General features: G+C 33.6%; 1 protein-coding gene and 1 non-coding gene across 4 annotated transcripts; both read right to left on the bottom strand.

Annotated features, from left to right (window-relative positions):
* Positions 1-2,438: 2,438 nt before the first annotated feature.
* LOC112732420 (calcineurin B-like protein 7) lies at positions 2,439-6,566 on the bottom strand. Of its 3 annotated transcripts, XR_011869823.1 has the most exons (10): positions 6,434-6,566; positions 5,261-5,430; positions 4,999-5,081; positions 4,819-4,878; positions 4,575-4,683; positions 4,355-4,407; positions 3,594-3,674; positions 3,391-3,503; positions 3,181-3,292; positions 2,439-2,832 (listed from the first exon to the last, which is right to left on the bottom strand). XR_011869823.1 is itself a non-coding variant. In XM_025781142.3 (9 exons), the coding sequence occupies exons 2-9, from the start codon at positions 5,352-5,354 to the stop codon at positions 3,235-3,237; spliced, it is 651 nt and encodes a 216-aa protein (XP_025636927.1). In that variant the 5' UTR covers positions 5,355-5,430; positions 6,434-6,566; the 3' UTR covers positions 3,022-3,234. The 3 variants fall into 3 exon arrangements, 2 of the variants coding, with proteins under 2 accessions (XP_025636927.1, XP_025636928.1); XM_025781142.3 differs by lacking the exon at positions 2,439-2,832 and having other exon boundaries at positions 3,022-3,292; XM_025781143.3 differs by lacking the exon at positions 2,439-2,832 and having other exon boundaries at positions 3,022-3,292; positions 6,405-6,494.
* Positions 6,567-18,246: 11,680 nt separating this feature from the next.
* Positions 18,247-18,354, bottom strand: LOC112739055 (small nucleolar RNA R71). Its single transcript, XR_003169995.1, has one exon. It is a non-coding gene; the product is annotated as a small nucleolar RNA R71 (small nucleolar RNA).
* Positions 18,355-20,017: the final 1,663 nt, after the last annotated feature.

Genomic DNA, 20,017 nt, shown 5'->3' with positions numbered 1-20,017 from the left:
CACACTCATAGTTTTTATAGTTTATGCTTTTGCTTTGGATATTGAGAAGAGTCACTACCTCCGTTGAAGTTGCTATTATTCTAGTTTGCTTTCTTATTCCTTTACTCTTTTGATTACTTATTATTCCTGTTCAGATACGTATGTTGCATTTTGGGATTTATTAATGCAAAGAATTATTTTTACTTTTAATTAATTTTCAATTCCTATTTCATTTAATTTATCATGTCTTCTTCTTATATTTCTGTGAACGTTATATTCATGTCAATGGAGTAGACTCCTAACTTGACTTGGGGGTTGATTAAAAGGAGACCCTTGAGTTGGAATGCTCAAGTGATTAGTTAAATTGGAAGTTGTTGGCTAACTCTCTAGGCACTAACGCTAATCCTTCCCAAGGGAGAGGATTAGGACTTGTGAATAAGAGTTAGCTCAATCACTTGACTTTTCTTTATTTAGTAAGGCTTAACTAAGTGAAAATAACAACCTATTGAGACTACATTTGAGAGAATCCCAATAAGGATAGAACTTTCAATTAATCATTCCCCCAGTCAAGGCTTTTTATTTGATTATATAAATCTCTTTTAATTTGCATTGCTTTAATTCACAATCCTTTATTTTTCTATTCTCCAACTCTCAAAATTTCTCGGAAAACTCCTGATTAATAAAATAGCACCCTTTTGTCAACTCGTTGGGAAACGACCTGGGATTTCTACTCCCAGTATTTTTATTCTAATTTTGTGACAATTCTTCTAAATTGATAAGCGGATTTTCGTCGGTTGAGAACTGTACTTACAACGCTGTTCTTACTATAATTTCTTAATTGGCTGATTTCCGCCTCCGTCATAACACTTACATGAGTAGTAGCAGCAGAATCTACCCACCAAGTATCAACAGGTGCATAACTTAAACTAGCCTCAGAACAAACGAAAGTAAGAATTATACCATTCTTTACACGCTAGGTGGCATATTTGGTACAATCCTTCTTCATGTGTTCCACCTTCTTACAGAAGAAATAAGTTGAAACTTGATCTTGTTTCTTAGCCTTTTTCTTCTGAGAAGGCACATCGCAGTAGTATCACACTTTCTTTTATACTGAGAAGATGAAGCCATATGAGCACTTTCAGTCTCATCTTGCTGTAACCTCTCTTCTTCTTGCACACAGTGAGATATAAGCTCATTTATGGACCAAGTGTCCTTCAGAGTGTTATAACTCACTTTGAATTGCCCAAAGTGTGCAGGAAGGGAAATCAAAATGAAATGCATGAGTAAATCTTCAGACAACTCTAACTTTAGTGCTTACAATTTTGAAGCAAGATGAGACATTTCCATAATGTACTCCCTTATGTTTCCTTTACCTTTATACCTCATGGAGACAAGTTTGCTCAAAAGACTACTTGCCTCCGCCTTTTCATTCTTAGTAAAGAATTTTTCAACATCCTTTAGGAACTGTTTGGCATCTTTATCCTCAGTAATTGAGCCCCGAAATGCCTCAGGAATTGAGCGTTTCATAATCATAATGCTCATTCGATTGGATCTCTCCCCTTTCTCTATTTTAACCTCATTGAGGTTTTTCGGAGTGGAAGTGGGTTTCTCCTCTCGATGAGCTACATCTAAATCCATACAACCGAGGACAATCTCCGTGGTATCCTTCCAAACTTTAAAGTTTGAACTATTCAGCACAGGAATACTGCTAATTTGTGCAGAAATATTGGTAGCTAAAGCCATAGTTTCTGGATTAGAACAAATAAACATGTAGTAAATATTAGTTAAATAATGGGAAAAAAAATCCATATTGAGATATCTAGAACAACATTAATTTTCAATCTTTGGATAGAAAAATTAACTGTAAGTGATACTCTCATTGCAGTAATCAAATATTGTCAAAATTCCTGTCACACCTTAAACCTTTCTTTGGACCGACTTAATGCGCACATGGAGACTTAAACTTCGCAACCTATTTATTACCGTATATATTTTCTATTAATTGGCCAAACAATAACCTTTCTTTGGGCCGATTATTGACCGCATAATTAATAAAAAATAAACAAAAGTGTGCAATGCTTATTATTTGGCCAAACAATAAACTTCCTTTGTGCCGATTATTATCCGCATAAATAATAAGCATTACTTTATTCTTAATTTGTCACCCAAATATTTATTTACCATCAATATGTGTATGTAATTTGGCCAAATATAGACCTTCCTTTGGACTGACCAATATATGCATGAATTACATATTACCATATTCCTAATGTTTTAAATAAATTAATTTTCACAAAAGCATGTCTAATATATACAAATGTCCATGCATGATAATACACATATATATGCATATAAGGAACTGCAATCCATGCCATTAGCATAAAAAAAATTAATCTGTGTTCGTCCAACAGTTGCAGCTTTATTCATATGACGCATACACAAAATAAAACATATATGTATGATAATAATAAAGAATTACAGAATATTATTCATGATTTACGGTTTTGCTACACAACAATATTAAACGTAGACAGCGCATATATACGCATATGTCGATCCAAAATAAAAACGAGATATTTTCGATGACTAAATTATGGATGGCTCTGATACCACTTGTTGGAATAAATTAATTTCAATAACCCAGATCATTCATATTGAATCACCAAAAATATATCATAATGTGGAAGCGTACCTTTACTCATAAAAGTCAGAAATTGATGGAAGGATTTAGATCTTGTGGTTCTTTCGATCTTTCTCAACCAAAGCCTTCTGTATTCCTAGGTGGCTGAACTGCAACTCTTTTGATGGGGAAAGAGCAACAAAGTCGGCTTTGGTATATTGGGGACCGAAACCCTGAAAGCATATTTATATTTGAGCATGGCACCCATTAAACCCTAAAGCCCAAATATAAATAGTATCTAAAGTCCAAAAGATAATATATCTAAAATCCAAAAGATAATTATCTAAGGAATAAAAGATAATATCTAGTTTTATTCTCATTTAATTCCAAATCAAAAGTAATAATAACTTATTCAATTAGCATTTATAACAAAAAATGAGATCTTCATTATATAAATTATTTAATTTGAAATAGCATAATTTATGATTACAATTAATATATTTATTGCCCACAAACAAATTAGGAAATTAAAATAATTTCCTAACATATTAGACATGCTTTTATTTAACATGGTTAGTTACACATTCTATAAAGGAGCTTCCATGTGGTAATTTGGTTCCACAGTGCATTTTTGGTTAGCAGTGTTCCACTTCAGTGCGCAAAACAAAGCTGGGAAATGCCAGAGTTATATCCCTAACAACAATAGAAAAAGTGCCAAGTCAACATCAACAGAGTCTACACACTCTATATGAGAATGAGATGCTATTTCATTGATTAGAAGAGAGACAAACTTTAGATATGGCAGAGTCATCATCTTCATAAGAGAGGGATTTTTTCTCACATATTCTTTCCACTCTTTACCATCAATCTTCCCATCTCCATTTGAGTCAGCTTCCCTCATTGTCTGAAAAATATCATATTTGAAATATAAGATTGAGGGAAATAGTAAAGAAATTAAAGGATAACAAATAAGTATATGGCTAGGAATAGGAACCTTTCCCACAATTGATTCAACAATATCATCTGGAACAGTAACATCTGATTCAGTCAGAGTTGCCAAGACCATTTCCTTCAACTTCATGTTTAACATTATGCACAAATAATAGGATACATAAGAAGGAAGTGCAAATTTGGAAAGAACAATAGCGTTTGGTGGAGAGACAGAGACAGAAAAACTGAGACGGAGAGACAGAGACTAAGAGACAGAGATTGAAATAAATCTCAGTATTCTGTTTGGTGCAAAATGGGAGACAGAAATTGAAACAAGAATGAAATTCTAATTTAATTTGTTTAAAGGGTAAAATTAAAATTAATTAATTAAAATGGAGGTATTTTAGATATAAAATGTTATTAAAGTTTCAGTCTGTATCTCTAAAAATTTTAGTCCCCTGTATCCCCACTTTTTGGAGGTACTGAAATACTGAAATTTTGGAGACAGAAACAAAAATTTTAGTACTAGTCTCTGAACCAACAAATCACAAACATGATACTGAATCTCAATCTCTCAGTCTCTATCTCAGTACCTCAAAACAAACGCTACCTTAGCTCTTTTTTGGTAACTCTCTCAATACAAAAATACAAATACAGATAGATATTGAGAATACAAATAAAAACATAATTTGTATGTCTTGTTTTTATCTATATTATCTTTGTTTATATCTGAATTTTCTATCTTAGACACTCCTCAAACTAAGGATGCATATAAAAGAAGCACTTGCACAAGCACAATGGAAAGCTTAGAAAAGAAGTACTAACCTCGTTGTGTCCAATGTATCCAGTTTGTCTAAGGTCAAACAATCTAAATGCAACTGTAAGAAAATGTTTTTAGGACAGTCAGGTCCTCATCAATGTAATTAGTAGATCAGAAAGGCTCTAATCTAATGATAAATGCCATATATGACAATAACAAAAAACTCACACAAGTGGAAGAACGTTTGATTTCTCTGTTAAACACAAATAATTTCATATTTCATACATTCAATTTTCTTCTCTGGTGATGTATTAGGATGAAAGATGCTCAGAGACCGAACGAACTCGGTGAACTCGATAACCCCGTTTCGCTTAATATCAAACATATCAAATACCTGCATTCAATTTTCAAAAGATACAATGTCAGCATCATTGATGTATTAAATTTTTATGTTTATCACTGAACTTGTATAACTGTTTACATCCATTAAAGTTAAAAGAAAACAAATAAATTTTACTTAAGTACCGACCCTGTCTACAAATAGATTCTGCTTACTACTATTTCTAAGAAGTGCAAACTGGAACTCCTCCTGCAGATAAGATTCAATACTAATCATTTCAGAAAGCTACTTAAATGTGAAGAAAATTCAGTAACATAAATAATATGGCTCTTATATAAGAAAGGTGTTAATACACCTAAATGAAAATACCTTGTGAATTAAACCATCACCAATAACTGTACCACTTAGCTTTCTGTACAGATCAAGTAAAGCCTCAACCTCATTCACAGTAACTGTCAAATGGTATAGGAAGCTTCAGAGTTCTAGACATTTAATACTTAGGTCGGAAAAGTTTAGAAAATGCAATGAAAGACTTAAAATCATTTTTCAAAAGATTTTTCCCTTATCAATCCAAGAAGTAGGATTTCAAAATAAAATACTAAAGTGGGAAAATATGGATTATTGTACTTACAGGATGTCTCGGAAGCAAGAATGACGAATTGGTCATGATTAGTCTTGGCGGGGTTACCTTTTCTAAAGCAAAAGCAACTCATGATAATGGACATGTAATCTCAATTCAGAGACTATGTGACAGAACGAATAAGTCTATTTAACACTATTTATTCAGTTTATAGATGCCCCCTGCCATAGCAAACAGAAATAACGAGTGACTTCAAGATTCAAGAATAGTACTTGCTACTATGTATAAAGTTTAAACACAGCGTAATGCATGGGAAGTACAAAATTTCAATGCCACAAATAAAGTTTGCTACATACTTTAACAGGGTGGAAGTAACGTTGGAGTCATAATAACCTACCTGATAGTGCTTGCTGATATAAGAAAAGTTAGTCCTAACTCCTAACAAAATAAACTGTTTTTTTTTTATTAAATAATAAATAACTGCTCAATCCCAATAAGTCCTTTAAGAGTCAAAAGATGAGTTTGGTTCCTACAAAAGAAAAAACACATGCTGAAGTTGCTCGGAAGTTTGAACATATTGTTTGTTTTGGTCTTCTAATATAAAAACTTGATTTCAGAGTATTTTCCCGCCATGTTCTCTTTTCTTTCCTCAGGTACCTGTTAGTTTTCATATAACCATCGTATAATAACAAAACATTTGAGCCTTCGCATCCATGGTTTTGTGGGAGAAAATCACTTGTATGGATCAAATTAGTCATGTTAGTTGTATGGTAAATTATGTCTATAATCTTAATTATTAAACTACCCTTTAGCTCTTCTAATCTGTTCTCATTATGTTCTTCCTATAATATGTCTTAAATCAGGTAGCCAAAACAGGAAATTAAAGGGGATCTTGATCATGGTAAGAGTATAAAGCCAAAGAAAAGAAATTTACAATTCGGCAACTTTTATAAAGTTAGAAATATTCAACGAACAGAGATGAGAAATCACGATATTTACCATTCAGTTACTGTTCTGTTTTTCATTATGAATTGAAAAAGAAAAGAAGAAGAATCAAGAAAAGAGTAGGTGAAACTTCGATGATACTAGTTAAAAGTTAAAACCTTCCTCAGATCGATATTGAAGAATAACAATAATATGAGCAAAGATGTGTGTGTAGACTGTACTGTTACATCAAAATATAAAAGGGGCTTACAGTAACAGAAAGCAGAAAAGGGTAGATACCTCTAATACTGATGCTTCCTTCAAAGGTGCTGAAATCTTTGAGAGAGATCACATACAGGACAGTTTCGTTGGTACGGTTCAATCATCACTCTCCTCTTCTTATTAATTCATTATATTATCATTACCAAAAATGTTATTTGTACACTAAAATCAGTCACCAATGTATTTGTGAATAAATATATATGTAGCTTAATTTATTTTTAATTTGTATTTTATCTTCTACCATGTATTTTATACTAGTAACTAACTTTGATGACTAATTTTAGTGTACATGCAGTGTAGTTATACAAGTAAACACTTAATTTGATCTCAACAAATTTTAAATTAGACATTTTATTTTTCAACAAACTTTTATTTTTTAAAATTCTAAAATTAATTTCATCAGATAAATTATTTTTTTATTATTTTAAATAGAAATAATTTATTTTAAAGTGATATTTTTTAGATTTAATTATCTTATAATAATTAGAATTTATTAGTAATTTATTTATTTAAAATACATTATAAATTTGTTGAAGACTAATTTGAATTTTTTGTTGTTTACTATTGTATTATACTATTACTGGTGGTCTGGTGCTATGTGACTTCGTCCACCTATCATTTTATCAATTTCTCTTTATATTTAACATCCATATTCATATTCATTCCAAACGTCATTTTCTATAAACAAAGAGAAAAAGTTTGCCTTGAACGGCAAATTATACTTGCTTTTTAATGGACAGTTGACTTGCTATATTAGCCCCCACAGGCCACAGCATTGTTGGTACGAACTGTCACAATACATTACATTACAACAACCTTTCATTATTAGGCTGATTTTTTTAGAGATAGAATAAGTGTGTGTTTTTTTTAGGCTAATTATTTTTTAAATGAGCAAATATATTGTGTTATTTATTAGTGTAGATAAGTTGATTTTTTTTTAATGTGAAGATAAGCAATTAAAAGGTCTAATTTAATAATAAATTTAACGAATATACGAATCTGACCTTTAAATTTATAATTTAAAATAATAAAAAATTATAAACACAAATTTGATCCTCAAATTTTTGGATTTCAAACCTAACTCTTAGATTTCAGATTTTTAAATTTGACTTTTAGATTTCTTTTACTTCTCTTCCACAATTTTTTAATACACTTTTTATTTTTATGATACAACGAAACACATATTTTCTAATATTAAAAATAAAAACTTTTTTTCATAATGGATATTTTTTTAATTTTAATTGTAAAATCTGACCTCAAGTTTGAGAGTTATAAAATTAATGAAAAAATCTAATCTTCAGATTTTATAATTAAGTGCTTTGTGAATTTTGTAGATACACAAATCAAAATCTGATTTGTATTGAAATTTAGTTATACAAAATCTAAAAGTTAGATTTGTGTATTTAAAAAGATAAAAAAATTTAAAATCACAAATTTAAAAGTTAGATTTGTGTAATTTAAAACCTGATAATTCAATTTGTAGTTCTAATAACATTAAAAAACATAATTATTTACCAAATATTAAAATTAAAAAGTATCATTATTATTTCTTTTTTCTTTAAAAAATAAGATTTTGTTAATTTATATTTTTAAAATATAAGTTAAATATATTATAAAAAAATATTTTATAAAATTATTACAAATATTAAAAAAATTATTATTATATTTTTAAAATATATTCTTAACACACGAATTAGTTAAATCCAAAAAAATAATACTATATCCTATAGTTTTATATTTCTTGTTTAATTGCGTGAGTGCACCGTTTCCTCTGAATTCTGAAGTGATGAAAGTGCAGCCAAGCAGCAGTTTTCAGTTTTTCACATTTCCACGTTTTCCTATGACGTATACACGGCCTTAATTTCTTTTCTATTTATTAGTAAAAAATAAAAATAATATATTAATATAATAAAATGTGGAAGTAATTTATCATCAGCGTTGTACCGAAAGTAGCCAAAAGTCCATGTTTGAATAAAATGTATTATAAAATAATATTGGAATCCGATAACAGGTGGTTAGTGGTGTAATATTCAATGAATCAATTTTGTTTTTAACACAAGTCACTCACATGCAGTCATACACTATGATTACTATATAAGCAAAATTAGTTATTCTATTTTTCACAAGACAAATCCCTTGCTAAACCTCATGGTCAACATCCCTGCTTTTATTTGTGTTTCTTGGTTTGTATATGCTGTTACGTCTAACAACATTTGAAGCTTAAAATCCTGGGTTCACTGTTCAACCAATCGCAAGAACTCATCCTATATTATGCAGACTTCTTTTTTTTTTTTCTAAAAAAAGTAGGCTTTATTTCATTGATAAGAAATAAACAATAATAATTCCCAATTGATCAATACATCACAGCAAGTAACTAAGAAAAAGATATTTTCCTAAATACTGATTATAATCGAAAAGAATAAAAGAGTAAAGCTTATGACTTTTGTCGTCAGAGAGTCCGCCTGAGCCATAATTTTTTCAGATGGGAACCGTTTACTTTCGAAAATGAAAAAGTTCGGCGCAAGTCATAGTTTTCATAAGTTGGAAACAAAACTGATAATTCATATTTTACTGTTTGCAGAAATTTTGAGTTTTTCTAGGAGAATGAGCTAGGATCTGTGCTTTCTGAGAATTGAGCTTCTCCATGGTTGGTAAGTCATTATGACTTAGTGATGGGCGGGTTTTTGATGGTTTAGAATTCCTCAATGAATTCTCGTTGCAAGTATAGTTTCTAAACCAACAAATAATCCTTTCATGCAAAAAATTATTTGTCACAAGTAACAAACCCAAATTAAAGTAATAACCGAAGTATTCAAACTTCGGGTTGTCTCTCAAGGAATTGCAGGGAAGTGTAGTTATTATTGGTTATGAGATAGTATATTTTTGGGTTTTGAAATAAGGAACAAGGAAAGTAAATGACAAAAAATTAAACTAATAGCTAAGAAAGCTCTTGGCAAGGTATGAGAATTAGAAGTCCTATCCTAGCTATCCTTATCAATTGTGACATCAATTGTCTATTGCTCCCACTTAGTTAACCTCTAACTATGAAGGAAAGTCAAGTGGATGAATCAATTCGACTCCTGAGGAAAGACTAGCTTCAGAGGGATCCAAATCAACTAGCAACTTTCAATTATCAATCAACAAAGAAGTTTGATAACTCAAGAGTCACCAATTACTCAACCAAAACCAAGAGAAGAAAAATCTAAATTAAAATCCTACTAAGCATTTTATCAAACACTTGGAAGGCACAACATAAAAGCATAGAAAAGCAATAAGAGATAATAAAATCCAAACAACCAATTGAAAGCATCAATAACATAAATTGAAGAAAGCAATCATAAATATGAAATACCTCAAATTGTATTAAATAGAAAAATAAATCTAACATGAGAATTCATAAACTAAAGTAGCAACACAAAGTAATCAATAAGGTAAATAAATAAACTAGAATGCTAAGACAAATAAAAGTAGAAAAGAAACTAAATTAAACTAAGATAGAAATCTGAAATTAAAAATAGCTAAACCTAAGAATCCTAAAACCTAGAGAGAGGAGAGAGCCTCTCTCTCTAGAAAAATACATCTAAAACCTAAAATTATGTGAGTGAAAGTTGTGTAAATGAATAAATGATTCCCCCACTCTGCAGCCTCTAATCTGTTTCGGGCTTGGAACTGGGCCAAAAGGAGCCCAGAAATCGCCCTCAGCACTTTCTGTAATTTCTGCACGTGGCACATGTCACGCGTATGCATCGTTCACGCGTACGCGTCGCTTGTCTTCTGGGCTAGTCACATGTACGCGTCGCTGCCACCTTCTCAAAACTTCATTTTCTTGCGTTCCTTCCACTTTTGCATGTTTCCTTTCCATCCTCTAAGTCATTCATGCCCTATAAAGCCTGAAAACACTTAACACACAGATCACGGCATCGAATGGTAATAAAGGGTAATTAAAATTGACAGTTTAAAGGCCCAGGAAACATGTTTTCAACTATATCACAGAATTAGGAAGGAAAATGTAGAACACGCAATTTATATGCATAAGTGTGAGAATAATAGACAAAATTTGTTCAATTCAATACAAAATAAACCGTAAAATAGCGGTTTATCAATCTCTCCACATTTAAACATTAGCATGTCCTCATGCTAAGCTCAAGAGAACTAAAAGAGTGAATCTTAACTCAAATCGTGCAAGTTACAAAAGGTTTTAACTCAAATCAATGTGAATCTTAAATGTCTTTTCTAAGAAAAAGATATATTCCTTGAAAATTTCATCAATTGACCAACATTTATTATTATATATATACTAAATGAGATGTTGTGATTATGAAAAGCTAAAAGTTTTTAGTTTATCCCTATTTTCAATCAAATCAATTTCTCATATACCAAAAGAGTAAACTAAACTTAATAATCCATGTTTTTCCACATCACAACTAATAAACTAAAAGTGCAATTCAAGTTAAATATCCAAGATATATACAAGCCCAAAGTGCAAAATGCAACAAAGTAAAAATAAACAGAAGTACAATAAAATAGAAATGTGCAAGTACTAAAAAAAAATAAAACAAAATAAAGCAAAATAGAACAAAAGTCTGAAATGGTTCACCAAAATATAATCCGCCGGAGACGGCGACCTCCCCACACTTAAAGCACAGCATCGTCCTCGATGCTCTCAGTCAAGTTGGGTGTGAAGGATCATCACCTGCAACTCTATCGTCGCCTGTCGAAGGATGTGCCACTGGCTTTGTCGGCTGGCTGTGCCGGTGCCTGTGGCTCTCTAGGGTGCTCAGGCTGAGTCGCCTCCTGCTGGGTCTCTTCCTGCTCATCCTCCTCCTCTTCCGAGTGCTCCGAGGGTGTGTCAGGCTTAGAGGGGATGTAAGTACGCCCAGTAGTCACAATCAACTTCAGATGTGCATAGCGTCGCTTATTGCGACGCTCAGACTACTCATAATGCCGCTGATTGCGGTGCTCCATCTGATCAAGGCGCTAAAAAAGGCGGTGCACAAGATGGTAGACTGGCTGAGAAGCGGATGATAGTGCTGCGGAAGCAGGTGGTGCTGCAGGTGCTGAAGGTGCTACTGAGGATGTGGCCGCATCAGTAGAAGTAGTAGAAGTAGGTGGTCTGTGGCCTAGAGGTCCGAACCGCTTGCTGTGCGGAATAACCTTCTTGCAGTCGGCAATCGGTGGTCTCTCATCCTCTAGCTCCCAAGGCACCTCAGCTTGACGAGCCATCTGGGTGATCAAATAAGGAAATGGCAGGGTGCCTCTGACATGAACTCTAGACATGTACTTTCTGATGAGCCGTGGAAGGTATAGGTCCTTTCCTTCCATGACGCACCAAATAAGGATGATGATGGCAGCTGGCACTTCTGAATCGTAAGTACTAGGCATAACATAATTACTCAGTATCTGTTGCCACATCCTAGCCTCATCATTGAGATAAATAATCTTTATACCCCCTGGAGTTACCTTTGACTTTCCCATAGCCCACGAAACATCAGGATCAATGGCTATGGTATGCCAGACAGCATCCCAATCAAAACTCATGAATCTAATAGACTCCTTGGCCTTCTGAAAACCATCTGTATCATCTGTTTTAGGCTGGAAATGGAGGATATCCTCTATCGCCTCCTCTATGACTAAGATCTGCTTTCTCCTAAGCTGCACTGCATCAAGGGTCGTCCTATAATAGTTAGAATAGAACTCACGGACCTATGATGCATTTACCTCTGCCAGATCTCTATCCAGAAATACCCAACCTCTCAATTTGATCTGATGTTCAGTGTACTTCCTTAATTTCATTGGTATTTTGAGCGTCTTTTCCAAGTAGAGGTGCCGTTTTTCCGCAAAGACTGGAAACTTGAGTTCACAGTAAAGATTGACAAATTTGACTGGGTCATTAGCAGGCACAAGTTGATCAGCTTTTTCTTGATCAGTAAAGTTCTTTTCACACCAAAATTCATCCGATAGAACATCCGATAGAGCAACGGATGACTGTCCTCTTTTCTTCTTACCGGAGCTGGCCTTAGCCTTGCCTTTTCCTTTCCTGTCAGACATCCTGAAAGACAGAATTCCCAGGATACAGATTATGAAATAAAGCTAAAGCATGAAGATAGGCAATATGTAAGTAAAACAAACAGGAGATAGGCAACAGAGGAGTGAAAGCCAAAGCATGAAGTGAGTCATAAAGAGATAAAACCTTGGAATGAACGAAAAGTAGGATTCAGAGAAATTAATCAAAAATCACAATCCAAGACTTTATACAATGAAATTTAGAATGCTTGTTTGTTAAGAAACAACAGGTATCATGCCTCGAAAGAAATTAAAAGAGTTAGTTTGAAAAGAGTGAAAACGAAAAAGAAAAGTGGGAAAGTCAATTTAGTTAAAAGTTAGAGAAGTAGGTTAGAATTAGTGGCATGGTAATGTAGTTCCTAACTAAAAGAAGTTGAAAAGGTTTAAGAACAAGCAAGCTCACATTCATTCATACAATGGAAGGCATTGATGATAAAACATGTAATGAAAGAAGCAAAAAAAGAAATAAAATCATCGACAATGCATTTCAAATAGAAAGGGAACCAAAAGGAATGGAAATGCTAACCCATCACCCCATGAATTGGCTTTGGTTTAAACCAAATAAATCACAATTCAAAAGTACTAAAGTCAATTCACAAGTGGAAGTTGAGTAAAACAGTTATCAGAAAAATTGGGCAGCATTCTGATAGTAATTCGGGCATTCCCAGAGTAAATAAACAGCAGCAAATCAATAATTCAAGCTTGATTTCAAACAGAATCAGCAAGTCATATGAATCTCAGAAAGATTCATGCAAAACTAGCAACTATAATGTCAGATAAGCAAAGGGTGTATTTTCAAACATGAGCAGAATTTTTAATCCATATAACTCAGGACAGATTCAAATGAGAGTTACACACGAACTTCATATGCATTGAGCATTATAAACCAAAACAGTAGCAAAACACTGAGTTAATCACAGGCAGGCAAGGCTGAGTTCAAACACTTAGGTGCAGAATTAAAAGAACATCTCAGCAGCCCTTAATCTTAAGGCAATAACATAATGGAAATTGAAATAGAGCAATTGATAATTCAAATTGAAGTCCAGAGGAGTGGTAACATGAATTATTCAAGAAGCTAGCAATGTCAAACTCATATGAATTTACAGTATGAAGTAGGAAAGCATCAAACAACAGCAGCAACCAAAATTAGCAATAACAGCAGCATGGAAAGTATTATAGAATATCAACATCATCATTACTGCGAACACAATTCAAAAATTGTGTATCCCAAAGAGCAGCCATTAGCATCAATAAATCAATTAAGCACAGGGTCAAATCAGTAGCACAAACAAAGAAGAATTAACCATTCCCAGACAGCAAGAACAGAGCAATTATCAGACCTAAATCTACTAACCACATCCTAACTACCTAACCACCTAAAATCAACTAAGAACATGCATGTCTAATCTAATTAAACTAAGCTGAAATTAAATAAAGCTAACACAACTACCTAAACAGAGTGATAAAGCAAGAAAAGAAATGCAAGGGAAAACAGGGGAACCTGGGGCAAGCAGAAACGATAGAAGAAGGGAATTGAGGGGTGGAGCAAAGTAATGCCGGCCCAGAGGTGGTGGCGGCATGATGACATGTCATCATGTCATATTTTTTTATGCTTTTTCATACAAGAAATTGATGATTAGTGCTTAAATATTGCATTCTTTGTGCTTAAATGGTATATTTCTTTGATCTTTTGATTTTATAAACTTTGTAGGAAATAAGAAGAAAAAAAAGTAAAAAAAGCACAAAATAAGCTAAAAAGAAGAAAAGAGGAATTTTGGGCACATTTTGGAGTTGAGGCACGCTTTAGAACCTTAGGCCACGCTTTTAAAAGCGTGGCCCATAACTAAATCAAGAAAGCGTGCTCCATGTTCACAATCAGCACTCAAAATGTTAACTGGGCGTTCACTTTTGTTAATTGGGCGTTCACTTTTGTTAACTTTCTCGTGAAATTAAGGTTGGAAGCAAGGGGAGCGTTCACTAAAGTTAACTGGGCGTTCACTTTTGATAACTTGGCGTTGACAGCATGACCATTGATGAGTGGATAATTTATACGCTTTTTGGCATTGTTTTTACATAGTTTTCAGTATAATTTAGTTAGTTTTTAATATATTTTTATTAGTTTTTAAATAAAATTCACATTTCTGGACTTTACTATGAGTTTGTGTATTTTTCTGTGATTTTAGGTAATTTCTGGCTGAAATTGAGGGACCTGAGCAAAAATCTGATTTAGGCTGAAAATGGACTGCAGATATTGTTGGATTCTGACCTCTCTGCACTCAAAGCGAATTTTCTGGAGCTTCAGAACTTCAAATGGTGCGCTCTCAATTGCGTTGGAAAGTAGACATCCAGAGCTTTCCAGCAATATATAATAGTCCATACTTTGAATAAGGATAGATGACGTAAACTGGCGTTCAATGCCAGTTCCATGCTGCATTCAGGAGTCAAACGCCAGAAACAGGTTGTAAAGTGGAGTTATGCGCCAGAAATAGGTTACAAACTGGCGTTCAAATCCAAAAGAAGCCTCTACACGTGTAAAGCTCAATGCTCAACCTAAGCACACACCAAGTGGGCTCCAGAAGTGGATTTCTGCATCATTTACTCAATTCTGCAAACCCTAGTAACTAGTTTAGTATAAATAGGACTTTTTACTATTATGTTTATATCATTGGAATATCTTTGGATCATCTTTGATTAGTTTTTTAGGCGATCTTAGACTTTTGCGAGGGCTGTCCACTCGGCCATGCCTTAACATTTATCACTTGTGTATTTTCAACGGTAGAGTTTCTACACACCATAGATTAAGGTGTGGAGCTCTGCTGTTCCTCAAAGATTAATGCAAAGTACTACTGTTTTTCTATTCAATTCAACTTATTCCGCTTCTAAGATATTCATTCGCACTTCAATATGATGGATGTGATGATCGTGACAGTCATCATGATTTTCAACTTATGAACGCGTGCCTGACAACCACTTCCGTTCTACCTTAGATTGAATGGATATCTCTTGGATATCTAATACAGGGGACCGAGTCCGAGTTATTAGTATCTTCGTGGTATAAGTTAGAACCCATGGATGGCCATTCTTGAGAATCCGGAAAGTCTAAACCTTGTCTGTGGTATTCCGAATAGGATTCAGGGATTGAATGATTGTGACGAGCTTCAAACTCGCGAGTGCTGGGCGTAGTGACAGACGCAAAAGGATCAATGGATCCTATTCCAGTATGATCGAGAACCGACAGATGATTAGCCATGCAGTGACAGCGCATTGGACCATTTTCACTAAGAGGACAGGTGGCCATTGACAACGGTGATGCCTAACATACAGCTTGCCATGGAAAGGAGTAGGAAGGATTGGATGAAGACAGCAGGAAAGCAGAGGTTCAGAGGGACAAAAGCATCTCTATACGCTTATCTGAAATTCTCACCAATGAATTACATAAGTACCACTATCCTATTTTATATTTTATTTATCTTTTACTTATCAATTCATAAAATCAGTTGAATCCGCCTGACTGAGATTTACAAGGTGACCATAGCTTGCTTCAAGCCGACAATCTCCGTGGGATCGACCCTTACTCACGTAAGGTTTATTACTTGGACGACCCAGTGCACTTGCTGGTTAGTTGTACGAAGTTGTGAAACAGAATTAAGAACATGAACGTGCGTATTGAGTTTTTAGCGCCGTTACCAAGGAAGGAATGATCACGATTTCGCACACCAAGTTTTTGGCGCCGTTGCCGGGGATTGTTCGAGTTTGGACAACTGACGGTTCATCTTGTTGCTCAAATTAGGTAATTTTATTTTAATTTTAAGCTTTTATTTCTTATTTTCGAAAAATACAAAAAAAAAATTTTTATTCTTCTTTTTTGTTCTTCCCAAAATAATTTTCGAAAAAAAAAATCCAAGAAAAAATTAATAAAATCATAAAAACTAAAAATATTGTGTTTCTTGTTTGAGTCTTGTGTCAAATTTTAAGCTTGGTGTCAATTGCATCTTCTTAATTTTCTAAAAAAATTATTATTTTCGAAAATTTCATGCATTGCATTCTTCATGATCTTCAAGTTGTTCTTGGCCAGTCTTCTTGTTTGATCTTCATATTTTCTCGTTTTGTGTCTTTTCTTGTTTTTCATATGCATTCTTGAATTCTTAGTGTCTAAAAATTAAAAATCTTTAAGTTTGGTGTCTTGCATGTTTTCTTTTCTTGAAAATTTTTCAAAAATAAGTTCTTGGTGTTCATCTTGACATTCAAAGTGTTCTTGGTGTTCATCTTAACATTCATAGTGTTCTTGCATGCATTAGTTGTTTTGATTCATAATTTTTTATGTTGTGTGTCAATTTTATGTTTTTCTCTCTCTCATCATTAAAAATTCAAAAATAAAAAATATCTTTTCCTTTTTCTCTCTAAAAATTTCCAAAATTTGGATTGACATTTTCAAAAATTTTAAAATCTAGTTGTTTCTTATGAGTCAAATCAAATTTTCAATTTAAAAATTCTATCTTTTTAAAAAACTTTTTCAAAAATCAAATCTTTTTCAAAATTTCTTTCTAATATTTTCGAAAATTTTTCAAATTGATTTTCAAAAATCTTTTTCTTATTTTCATTTCATATTTTCGAAATTAATACCAACATTTAATATGATTGATTCAAAAATAAATATTAAGTTTGTTACTTGCCTATTAAGAAAGGTTCAATCTTTAAATTTTAAAATCATATCTTTTTGTTTCTTGTTAGTCAAGTAATCAAGTTTAATCTTCAAAATCATATCTTTTTAATTTTCAATCATATCTTTTTGATTGCTAATTTCAAAATCTTTTTCAAAATCAAATCTTTTTAATTTCTTCTTTAGTCATATCTTTTCAATCATATTTTTTCAAAACTGCCCAATTAACTCTCTACCTTTAATTTTCGAAAATCTCTTCCCTCTTTTTCAAAATTCCTTTTTAAATTAACTAATTGTTTTAATTTTAATTTAATTTAATTTCAATTTTAATTTTCGAATTTTAAATTTAAATTTAAAATATTTTTATTTTATTTTGTTAAATTTTTGAATTCTTCTCTCATCTCTAATCTCCTTCTATTTATTTATTCATCCATTAACACTTCTATCCTCAACCCTGTGTTTGGATTCTCATCTTTTCCTTCTCCTATTCTTATTTTCTTCTACTCATATAAAGGAATCTCTATACTGTGACATAGAGGATTTCATATTTTCTTTTCTGCTTTCTTCTTCTTTTTCATATGAGCAGGAACAAGGATAAGAACATTCTTGTTGAAGCTGATCCTGAACCTGAAAGGACTCTGAAGAGGAAGCTAAGGGAAGCTAAAGCACAACTCTCTGGAGAAAATCTGACAGAAATTTTTGAAAAAGAAGAAGATATGGCCAAAAATAATAACAATGCAAGGAGGATGCTTGGTGACTTTACTGCACCAAATTCCAATTTACATGTAAGAAGCATCTCAATCCCTGCCATTGGAGCTAACAATTTTGAGCTAAAGCCTCAATTAGTTTCTCTGATGCAACAGAACTGCAAGTTTTATGGACTTCCATCTGAAGATCCTTTTCAGTTCTTAACTGAATTCTTGCAGATCTGTGATACTGTTAAGACCAATGGGTTGATCCTGAGGTCTACAGGCTTATGCTTTTCCCGTTTGCTGTATGAGACAGAGCTAGAGTATGGTTGGACTCTCAACCTAAAGATAGTCTGAATTCTTGGGATAAGCTGGTCACGGCTTTCTTAGCCAAGTTCTTTCCTCCTAAAAAACTTAGTAAGCTTAGAGTGGATGTTCAAACCTTCAGACAGAAAGAAGGTGAATCCCTCTATGAAGCTTGGGAGAGATATAAGCAACTGACCAAAAAGTGTCCTTCTGACATGCTTTCAGAATGGACCATTCTGGATATATTCTATGATGGTCTATCTGAACTATCAAAGATGTCATTGGACCATTGATGCCAGGGCATCTTGGCCAGTTTCACTGACCTTTTCTTTACTGTTTTTAGGTTAGTTTCATGCATTTCTTTAGGAAATAAGCTAGTTTTGGGTAAATATTCACTTATGCCTTGACTCAAGCATACATTGTGCATTTTACATGATTTCATGAGGATTTTGCATAAGTTTAGTGACAAATATTATGTTGCATTACTCATGACTGGGACTAGAACTTTGATGCACTTTGTTGCTTGATTTCAGGACCAAAAAGGAGCAAGAAAAGGGGAGGTAACTTGCAAAGATTAATGAGAAAAGTGATTGCCAATAACACTCTCAAAAAGCCATCAATGCCCACGTTAGAGAGTCACGTTAACCAAGTTAACGTGAACTCTAACGTGGAGAAAAGAAGTTGAGCCAACGTTAGTGACACTCAACATTGTCACTAACGTTGGCAATTACTCATAAGTGGCCACGTTAGAAGCCACGTTAACCTAGTTAATGTGGCCTCTAACGTTAAGGGGGAGGGAGAGAAGCCAACGTTAGTGACACTCAACATTGTCACTAACGTTGGCCTATGGTGCTAAGTACCACGTTAACTCCCACGTTAACTTGGTTAACGTGGGAACTAACGTAGAGGATGAAGAGTTGTCGACAACGTTAGTGACACTCAATATTTTCACTAACGTTGAAGCAACCACACAACCCCCAAGAGTCACGTTAACTTCCACGTTAACTTGGTTAACGTGGAAGCTAACGATGAGAAATGAAGGATGAGCCAACGTTAGTGACACTCAACATTGTCACTAACGTTGGGATGGCTAAAAGATGGCCACGTTAGAAGCCACGTTAACCTAGTTAACGTGGACTCTAACGTGAGACCTAGGGGCACATTGGAACGTTAGTGACAATGTTGAATGTCACTAACGTTCTCGAAGGATGGCAAAGGCCACGTTAGAAGCCACGTTAACCTAGTTAACGTGAGCTTTAACGTGAAGCAAGAAGGGGCACACTGGAACGTTAGTGACAATGTTGAGTGTCACTAACGTTCTCGAAGGATGACAAGGCAACATTAAAAGTCACGTTAACCTAGTTAACGTGGGTTTTAATGTGAGGCAAAGAAGTGCATTGGAACGTTAGTGACAATGTTAAGTGTCACTAACGTTCCCGAACTTGGACTTTCACTAAATGATTAACACTCCTTACGCCCTGAGCTTAAGTCTCTGCCCACTCCGCACTTTCTCTCTGCAAGTAAAGCCAAGCCCAAATAAAGAAAGGAACTGCTTCAAACTCAAGATCTAAAGGCCAAAGACTTGAAGAGTGAACTAGAAGCTGAGAAGAGTAGTATATATAGGAGTAGCTTTGAATTGTAAAATAGTTCTGGAGGCTGAGGAATTACTCTCTGTATTTACTTTCTTTGCAATTTCTAGTTTTATGATGTATTCTCCATCTTTATTTTCATTTTCAAGAGCTATGAACAACTAAACCCTTTTCATTGGGTTAGGGAGCTCTGTTGTAATTTGATGGATCAATACTAATTTTCATTGTTCTTCTTCTATCTTTCCTCTTGATTTTACTTGAAAGCTTTCGATCTTCATCCAATTGAGTAGTTATC

This window comes from Arachis hypogaea, chromosome 13 (genome assembly GCF_003086295.3).
Source record: "Arachis hypogaea cultivar Tifrunner chromosome 13, arahy.Tifrunner.gnm2.J5K5, whole genome shotgun sequence".
In the NCBI taxonomy this organism is placed as follows: domain Eukaryota; kingdom Viridiplantae; phylum Streptophyta; class Magnoliopsida; order Fabales; family Fabaceae; genus Arachis; species Arachis hypogaea.
Note: the sequence above shows the minus strand (reverse complement) of the source record. Positions and strands in the feature narration are given on the sequence as shown.